At 37.2% G+C, this 9,749-nt stretch overlaps 1 protein-coding gene across 1 annotated transcript in view; it reads left to right on the plus strand.

Annotated features, from left to right (window-relative positions):
• BCL2 (BCL2 apoptosis regulator) overlaps positions 1-5,337 on the plus strand; it is a 148,762-nt gene extending 143,425 nt beyond the window's left edge. Inside the window, exon 2 of the mRNA XM_065399631.1 lies at positions 5,203-5,337. Within this exon, the coding sequence (XP_065255703.1) occupies positions 5,203-5,337 (135 nt within the window). The remainder of the gene's footprint in view (positions 1-5,202) is intronic.
• Positions 5,338-9,749: the final 4,412 nt, after the last annotated feature.

Below are 9,749 nucleotides of genomic sequence, written 5' to 3' on the forward strand. Positions count from 1 at the left end.
TCCAATAAATCTACTCCCCCAAATGAGCTGCACTGTAGATCTCACAGTTAGGGGGTAGACACAAGCAGCACCACTATTGTTTGTAGGTCTATGGTTTTACCTACTCAGGATACTCCCTAAATCCAGTGATTATTGTAATCTTTTTCATCATTTAATACTGCTCCTTGAGAGAGGTGTCATATCATCAGATACCACTGATTGGGTAATGCTGTTGCAATGATATTCCAGCTGGTATCCCGGTTCCAGAAGTATCTCATTTTCCAGGAATGAAAGCAAAACAAGGCAGCCTCCACTGGGTCTGGGTTTTTTGGGGGGGAATTGCAGAACCATGCGTAACTTAATGAGCTGAAAACACTTCACATGCTGACTTGGTTTAACAAGCATGCAGCCTAGACTGAACATTGTGTAGATTTCTGTGCAAGTTGACTTAACACTACCTTACCAATCATGTGGTTAACCAGACTGAATTAATCACTCTCTCTAACCAAGGTTTATTTACTGGTCTCTCAGAATAGTGGGTGAAATATCCCTTTTCTGATAGGCTCAGCCTCCAGAAGAGAAAACAACAACACTCATACTTATTACAATACTTACTATAATTATTATTAATATAGCTCTTTAAGTGTATTCAGCAATTTACAGGGGCTGGCATGCACAAATCAAAACTGTTTCATAGATCTTGCAATCTGAGGGCCATATTTTGCAGTCTTTAGTCTGGCAATATTTCCATTGACTTAAATGGAAGGGTTGCCTGAATAAGAACCGTATGATTTGCCCCTGAGATTGTGGGGTTGTTAAGGCAGATATTTGCACTAACAGCTAGTACAAATAAGGAACAGTTTAGCAAGGCCACCATTGTGAGAGATACTTTGTCCAAATGGGTTGAAAAGTGTTAGTCTTACAGTTCGTTGGAGGAAACAGTACACCACTGGTGGGCCTCAGGTTAACCTTTTGGGAAAGGTGAGAGAGAGTCAAATCCAGTCCAGTTCCACTACTGGAAAATAGGAGATTGGAAAATAATGCAGTGCTTTGATGTATTGCACAGTGGGTTGCCCAGATGTGAAATGTAGGGCATAAAAACCCTATCATCACAATGATTAACATAATGAACCAAGTCCAGCCCCTGATGCTTCCCTGCTGGTACTCACCACAGATTTTATTGCAATACAATTCTGCTCCTTTGCAGGAAGATTTGAAAAGCACACCCTGCTGGGCTGCTAACATTTCAGCGTTCCAAGTGTAAAGCTATTGGCCTCTGTAAATGTCAGGACCATGAAACACCAAAACCAGGCACAACGTACTGCAGATCAGAGCTGCTCTTATTTGCATACGTACTCAGTCTGTATTTACATAAAATAACAATTAACTCTTCAGAAAAACAGCAAGACATTTGTCTATTTTTTCATGTTCCAGGAGCATTCTTGTTACTTGCAGAATGAGGTTTTATTTTATAAGACAGTGGCTGATTTAGACAATTCTCAATCCTTCTCCTAAAGCTAGAGATTTATGAAAATTTAGGCTTTTCATATCAAGGCAAGGGAGAAGTGAAGAGTCATTCATCCACTCACTCTCGGCATCAGCAGTTATGTCATTCTCTGTAAAGATGTGTCATGAAAGTTTCTTCAAAAGCCTAGAATTAATGTTGTTTGTTTGTTTGTTTATTTTGGAGTCACAGAGAGGGCAGCATAAAATAGCTACAAGGCAATTCCCGTTCAGTGAAATGGAAGTCTCATAGGCACTTCATTCAATACAATGTGGCTCAAGAGGATATCCTGTCAACCAATGATAACAAGGGAAATAAAGTCACTTCCTCACCAGCTGTTTGATTCAGGTAGAAAAAGGAAGTCTTTACTTCCTCATGTTTGCTCTGCCCACCACCCCCTTACTAATAAATGCAGAGTGTGGCACTTAAGCTGGTTTTTCCCTTTATATTTTCAATGAAGAAAACTCACATTGTTAATGCATCACTGGGCTCAGCATATGGGAAATATTTAGTTCTACACAGCCTAAAAAAGCTGGGCCCAGCCTGAACTGTACGAGAGAGGCAGATTATGTAGCAATGATACCGAGCCTTTATAAATTTGCAGCGATATTACCCTTCAATAATGATTGGGTGGCGAAGTGGAGGTGGCTGGTTATTGGGGGGGCAGATCCTCTCTCCAACTCCTGTGGGTGTGTATGGTGGAGCAGAACTGTCATGGGGAGCCCTCACAGGCTGGCCATGTAGAACATCATGGCCAAGACTTCCATGCAGCTTGGGCAGTTTGGTAGTGATGTATACACAGCTCCATAGATCCACCAGCCAGTCCTTTTCCTACTGTAGAAGAGAATGCAGCAGGTACATGAGGATTCCATCCCTCCCTCACCACCCCCTTCCCTTATGGAAAAGTCCAACATAATTTAAACTGATTAAAGTAAAAGGGTGGGTTTTGTTATAATAGGAGTGTAGTAGGGTTCTATAGAAATTACTTTCAAAAACCTATAGAGTTTCATAGAGAAGGAAATTCTCTCTCTAAGGTTTTTGAACTGTCCTAGAGAATTCTATACCGGGGCATAACTTTCTGTGAAGTTCTATGGAAAATAAAAACCTACAAGAGTTACCATTCTCTCAAATTCTACAAGCCTTTTCAGTAAGCAGGGCAGCTTTGCAGAGGCCTATCAAGCTGTACACAGGATCCAGGCTCTGAGCCTCTGTGTGGGTGCAAAGCATTTTTACCTAGGGAGAATATTTCTGAGAGGGCTTCAAACGCTTCAGGCAGTTTGTGTCAAGTCGTGTGTGTGGGTTTTTTATACTGACACTTATTTTATTCAGATCAATTTAGATTACAAAAATCCAATTACAAGTACTAATGTACATATACATTGGAAGAGACCTAACTTATGGAACGTTCTGTATACAGTTTAGAGTTCTCTTGGCATTAAAAGCAGTTTTCACTAGGGAGGGGGGGTAGGCCCCCCTCTTCTGTTGTTTTAATACATAAAATGGGCATGTGTTTATTTAAAACAGGTTTGAAACTTAAACAAATAGTGACAGGCTGTTCAAACAGGCTTCGGAAATAAGCCTAATCAGGATGTTTGAGAAGGCAAAAGCGCAATAAAAAGGCACCCATAAAGTAGCTACTTGTAATATATAGTACAGAAACCATAAGGTTGGGTTCATCTTGTTATTATAATAGTCTCAATAACAAAAACTATTTCATGCAGAACGTTTTGTGCTGACATTCCTTTTCTTGAACCATTAGTCAGGGCTTTTGCGTTGTGTTAATGCATCCCTCTCATCTACTTTCATGCCAGGCACCAAGAGCTCTCTCTATTGGGTTCCTAACAATAGCTTTTGTAATAAATTGGGCTGAGCATCCTCTAAACCTGGGGGATGGGGGTGGGTTGATACAGGATATGTTTCTGCTTCCATTGGTGTAATGGAAGTAGGATCAAGACCGTAGAAAGAGCGTCACTGAAGTTTAACATTAAAAACTTTTCATGTGACTTGCATTTTCTCAATACTTTTTTTTCTTCAAATTTCCTCTATTCTTTCCTATAGTTTTATTGTTGTATATTGAACTTTGTCCTTGTCCTATTTTTATAAGGCTTGATCTTTAACTGCTGACACTGACAAAATTCCCACTGAAATCAGTGAGAGTCTGCAATGGGGATTGCAAGATTCAGCCCAGTCTGTAATATTTGCTTGCAGTCTGTGTTGTCTCATAGCCGTAAGGACGTGGAGTAAAAGGTGCTTTTTGAAAAACAGCACAGCAAATGTGTTTTACAACCCAACATAACACAACAAAACATTAAGAACGGCATTATTAACCTTGTGTTTCTGAAGTTAGGTACTCAAATAAAAGTGGCGCCATTTTCTCAGCCCTCAGAGCTTCCATGGAAGCATAATTGAAAATCAGACTTTTATTTAGGTGCCTATATATGGATTTAAGTACCTAACTTCAGAAACACAAGTTTGAAAATATTGGCCTAAAGGAGCAAAATGTCAAAAAACAATATGAAGAGAGATGCATTTTCTGCACACAGTCATTCTATGGGCCAACCCCCATAGCTCTTAACTCAGGCAATACACCCACTGAAATCAACAGGAGTTTTGCCTCAGTAAGGGGTGCTGGATTTGGTCCAGTATCACTTATTATAAAGAGAAATTGTGGAAGTAGACACAATTTCTCCATTTAAGTACATCTCCCTCAGAGTCGAACTTCTACTGAACAGGATTTGAATAGCAAAATGTAAAAAACGTACACGCCCTCTTGTGGCAAAAACTAAACTTTCCATTCTGACCTACAATAGCTAGTGATATCAGATGACAAAGGACAGCGTAAAGTACTATAATATGTCCATATCTTATGGAAAACACACAGCATGGTTGAAAGGTTTATTGTTATTTCATGTAATTTACACTGTGGCTTTTTCCCCCTCTGTTGCTGTAATTCATGAATTACTCGTGTATTTTAGGAGGCTATTCGCCTTGTATAAAATGTAACATTATAAATGCCTGAAGACATTTTACAGGAAGTGCAACTGAAAAAAAGGAATGTTTATTTTCTACAACAAATTGAAACCCTGCCACCAAAACGAAGTGGGTATTCACCCACGAAAGCTTATGCTCCAATACATCTGTTAGTCTTAAAGGTGCCACAGGACTCTCTGTTGCTTTTTACAGATCCAGACTAACACGGCTACCCCTCTGATAAGAAAATGTAAAATGGTCACAGCATGGTCACAAAATAAAAGCCATCAAAAGCCATCTTTTCATTAAAAAGAAACCTGTCTGCCTAAAGTTAGGTTCCTAAATCCATATTTAGGAAACTAAACAAAAGTGGCCTCATTTTCAGAAGTTCTGAGCACCCACAAATACCAGTGACATCAATAGGAGCTAAAGGTGCGCAGACTTATTTTATTATTAATTATTATTATTTGCATTATAGTAGCACCAGGAGCCCATTGTGTTAGGTGCTGTACAAAAAGACAATTCCTGACCTAAAGAACTTAAAATTTTAGTAGTAGTTTGTATGCTAAAATGGTTCCGAGTTACCTGCATGTATGAAAGAGCTCACTCTTGTGCTTTTCTTAGTTTCTCTGAATACTTTGTGTTTATCATTATTAATGTAGCTTTAATGAACAAATGTCTTTTGTTCCTGTCTGCATATCATATTGCTATGGAATCTCATATACCTATTTCCCTTCCTCCCAACCCAGGATGCCTTTGTGGAATTGTACGGCAGCAACATGAGGCCTTTGTTTGATTTCTCCTGGATCTCTTTGAAGACTATCCTAAGTCTGGCTCTGGTGGGAGCTTGCATCACCCTTGGCGCTTATCTGGGACATAAGTGAAGTCAACCATCTAACCATGGATTACAAAAGTCTTACGAAACAATAAAATAATATGTTTTTTCCAGTAGCACAATGATATTAGTTTTATGAGCAGAAGTTCCTGGCTAAATATAAATCAGCTATTACTGCCAAAGGGAGGTATCATTTATTTTTTACATTGCAGGAAACAAAGTTATTTATTAAAGATATTTACATTTAACTTGCTATTTTCAGAAACTCTACAAACAATTTATATCCGAGTATCACATAATATTGTTATGAATTGTAATGAGCCCCCAACACCTTGAGCTTTTTTTTATTTTTTTAAATAAATTAATGCAGCTGGATGGATTAAATATACTGACAAAGACCTACCTGCTTTCTCTTGGGGGAGCAGTTACTTGGGCTGCTTCAGACTGTAATTGTGTTGATTTTACTACAATTTCTCACAGATCCAAGGAGATGGGATCCTAAAAAAATCAGAGGGAGTGAAGTTAGAATTATTTCCAGCTGGCAAGTACTGACATTAGTATACAATTCAATATGGTACATACTTGGTGTCAGAATAGCAACTTCTCGAAGGACAGCTATCTATAGGAGTCTCCTGGCAGGACAACAGTTTGAAATACGATTGCATATATTTTATGAAAGTATTTTTAAGTTACCAAATTGTGCCAATACATCATAATCATAACAGTATCATCTGATACCTTAAAAGGATATGTCAATTCAGATACTCTTTATGAGCGCATGAAATGAAATCCTTTGGACATGCAAGAAATTACTGTTTCAATGATTTCCTCAGCAGTAAAATGTCTTTTACAGCTACACACACAGAAACCGTGAGACCGTCAGTGCCTGCCTCTACAGAGCACAGCTGGAGGCTGGAGTCCTGACTTGTGTCCCATTTTAGTGGGCTCATATCTGCAACTGATCCTGTTTACTTGCTGAGCTCCTCTAGGGTTTTGAAACCAATTAAGTTTGGTCTCTAAATCCCTGAAAGTTGAAAAAGGTTTAAATTTATTTGGCAAGAAACAGACCTCATCTGAGTTCCAGATTAGCTCGAACTATGCTTGTTTATCAAACTGGACACCAAAATCACGTTCATTTTCATAACAAAGAAGTCAGATGACCTGTATTCTTCCCCCCATCTCACCCCCACCCCCAGCCAAAGTATTTCATGCTAATAATTTCTTAAGACTTTCTACAGAAATAAAGAAGATGAAGAAATTGTCCTAATCCTCTAGCTGGACAGAGACTCACTGACATCCAGATTCCTTAGATGCCTATTGTCATTTCAGGGGAGAATAAGGAGGGGGAAAGGATGGACTGAGTCGGCTTCTTGAATAATAAATGTAATTTAAATAAGATTAATTCAGAATACTTAATATACAGCTTTATAACAACTGCATAAATCCTGGAACCATATAGCTTAGACATGTCAACATACTTTAAGGTGGGCTTTAACAAGCTTTTGGCTTCTATGAATTCCACCTTAAAAACCTCTAAGTCAAGTGTTTTTATTTTTTTACTATGAAACTGTCAAAATATGAACTTTGTGGCTAAATGTACATCCAGGGACAAGTTAGAAAGCTCTGGATAGAAGGACAGGAACAACATACAAGTACTTTCAGAGTGAAAACAATACAATGAAAAACTATGCAGACTCAACCTTGAGATTTCAATAATATAACTTTGTGGCATTATATGCAAAATATCTGCAGTAATTTAGGAATGTAATATGTTCATTGTTAAGGCTGTAATTGATGTGATTTCTTCAAAGCTGCTTTTTTTAGATTTGTGCATCTCAGCATTTTTATTGCTATTTAGTCATGGCACCTACACTTTCTATGGGCAAAGATTGAGTGAGCGTTGCATTTCAAATTTGAAATTATTTTAATTTTACAGAAACATTTAATGGAACTAATGTTTCTAAAGCAAATGTGATCTGTTTTTAAACTCTGCTGAGTAAAAACACCTGAAATGTCAAAACTGTATGCATTTGTGCAAGGCACTTATGAAAAATATTTAAAAATAAGAGGGAACCACATATTAGGAATTGAATGTGGTCTTGGTTTTTCCACCTAGCAGGTTTAATTTATGGAAAGCCAGGTACAAAGCTGAACTAGAATTGGCACTGTACTAATGTTTCAATCCACATTTCACAATCTAGTCTTCATTTCAGTTTGTGCCCATTAACCCCCCATTAAAAATAATGAATGATTTGACCTTGAACTTTTTCAATGTTGAATTGTTACGGTTTACATTATCAAAAAATATAAAAAGAGTAACTATAAATTCCTGTGCTGCTATACTACCAAGATAATTTGGATAGAGTTTATTTTGGACTATCCTCCAGTGGCAAGATTTTTCAAAGCTGCTTTAGATGTAATATGAAGTAGTCACATTACAGAGATGATTATGTAGATGCTGCCAATTTGTGTTCTGTTGTATCTATTCACTGGGATTCCCAGCATATTAGTTAATAAGTTAAAAAAGTCAAGGCAACTGTTAATGGTTATTTTATTAAACAGATAATGGAGCTTTCCCATTCTGACTGCAGAATTGTACAATATTGTGGCTGCATTAGCTGTAAGTTGATGATGCATTTATTATTAATCACCATCCTAGAAACATTGAATGTATATAAAAGCTTGAACTTGTTTAAAAATATCTCCCCCTCAACCCTCTTGCGTTTCCAGTGATTCCTGTCACTTCCATTTTCTTTGTTACCGTCTAAAACAGAACTTTCCCTACAACATGCAAGGCCTTACTATCATGCTCCAAAACTACATTTCAGTTAAAAATCACTTCTTCTCTCACCCCGATCACTCCTGTTGGTAATCTATAAAAAAAAAGCTAAACATATAAAATAGTTGCACTTCTAAAGTTACTTGGCTGTGGAGAACCAATGGACAACACGGGAAGAGATGTTAAGAAGTGTAGAGAGGAGATAGATCATTGATTTATCTCCATGACTGAGGATAAAAGTGTCTGAGAAATTTGGCCATGTTTCATCTAGGTGAAAAGAAAAAGAATGATAGGCAGTGAAGATAAACAGAGCAAAATGTTACAAAAATTCCCCCCAAAGCACTTAAGTAAAGCCTTGTTAATTCTAGCAGCAATCATCTACAAACCAGATCAGATTTTTGATGTTACTGTACCACCATTTTTTTTTTGTCCTTTAATTCTTTTGGGCTTTGTTTTTCAATAAAAAAAGTCTTGTTTTTTTAAACAAAGGAAAACATCATAAGATCATCTAAGATTTGTCATAGTTCCACAATGTACCGATAAGCCCCTTTGTTTTCAGTTTTAACTGATTTTTTACCAAAAATTTCCTGGGTTTTACAAAAAGTATTATTCTTTTTTTTTTTTTTCTGATTTTCACCCTACTTTTGTATCATTCAAATATATAAAAAATAACTTGTTTTATTAGGAAAATACAATACATTGCATAAGATATATGTATTACGAGACTGCATTTGTCTGTGTGTATATGCAAAGCTGCCTGTTGAAGTAAGGCTATGTATTAGTCTAGAAGATACATACAAACAAGTACACATGTAAGCGCTGAAGTGCGTGCGCATTAAACGTACTGATGAATCTCACCCACCATGTACACATTTCAAGCTGTTAGCAGATAACAGTTTAAAGATCTGACACACTAAAATGGGAAGAAAATGAAAATCTGTATCAGAATATATTTCAGAACACAAGGAAATATTCGAAAGTTTTAAAAAAACAAAAACAGGAGGAGACAAGGATGAAGTTGAGTGTATGCGCTGCAAATGGTATGGCCCAATTATTAAATGTTTATAGGCTAATAGTTCTAAGTTTACAACAGTAAACTGTTTATTCAAGTGAAAAGTTTTATTTGGGGATTAGAGATCTATTGTTTTCTTAAACTCAGAGGTAGCATTGTGTTTTGAGTTCTGTTTTAGTTCAGCAAACCACATTGATGAACGGAATTCAAAGCGTTAATCTACTGAATACTTTTTCCCCCTGCCCGTCTTTTGATCCACCAAAATAAGCCCCGATATTTACCCAGAAAAATTAATAATAGTTTTTTGCACTGATTTTCCCACCTGTTTTTATGGTTGTGTTTATAAACACTGATAAATTCCCAGGGGAAATTAAATAAAATAAAAACTGAAAACAAAGGGCTGTATGTACAGAGTAAATAAGAGTTCTAAAACAAGGGGAAAGAGCCTAAAACTAAGTATTGAGACATCAGAGGAGAGACAGAGGCTAGGTCTTGGTAGTTCAGACATTGGATCGGACAATGGAATAACATGTCTGTTGTGGTAATTGAAGCTACAGAGAGAAGTGGGCGAGTGAGGGCTGAAAGGGGATTAGAGTGGGGTTTGTACACAGAGGCTTGTATGATGCAGAAGCTTGGCCACACAATGGCCCAAGAAGTAAATTTCAGTCAT

This window comes from Emys orbicularis, chromosome 2 (assembly GCF_028017835.1).
Source record: "Emys orbicularis isolate rEmyOrb1 chromosome 2, rEmyOrb1.hap1, whole genome shotgun sequence".
Classification (NCBI taxonomy): domain Eukaryota; kingdom Metazoa; phylum Chordata; order Testudines; family Emydidae; genus Emys; species Emys orbicularis.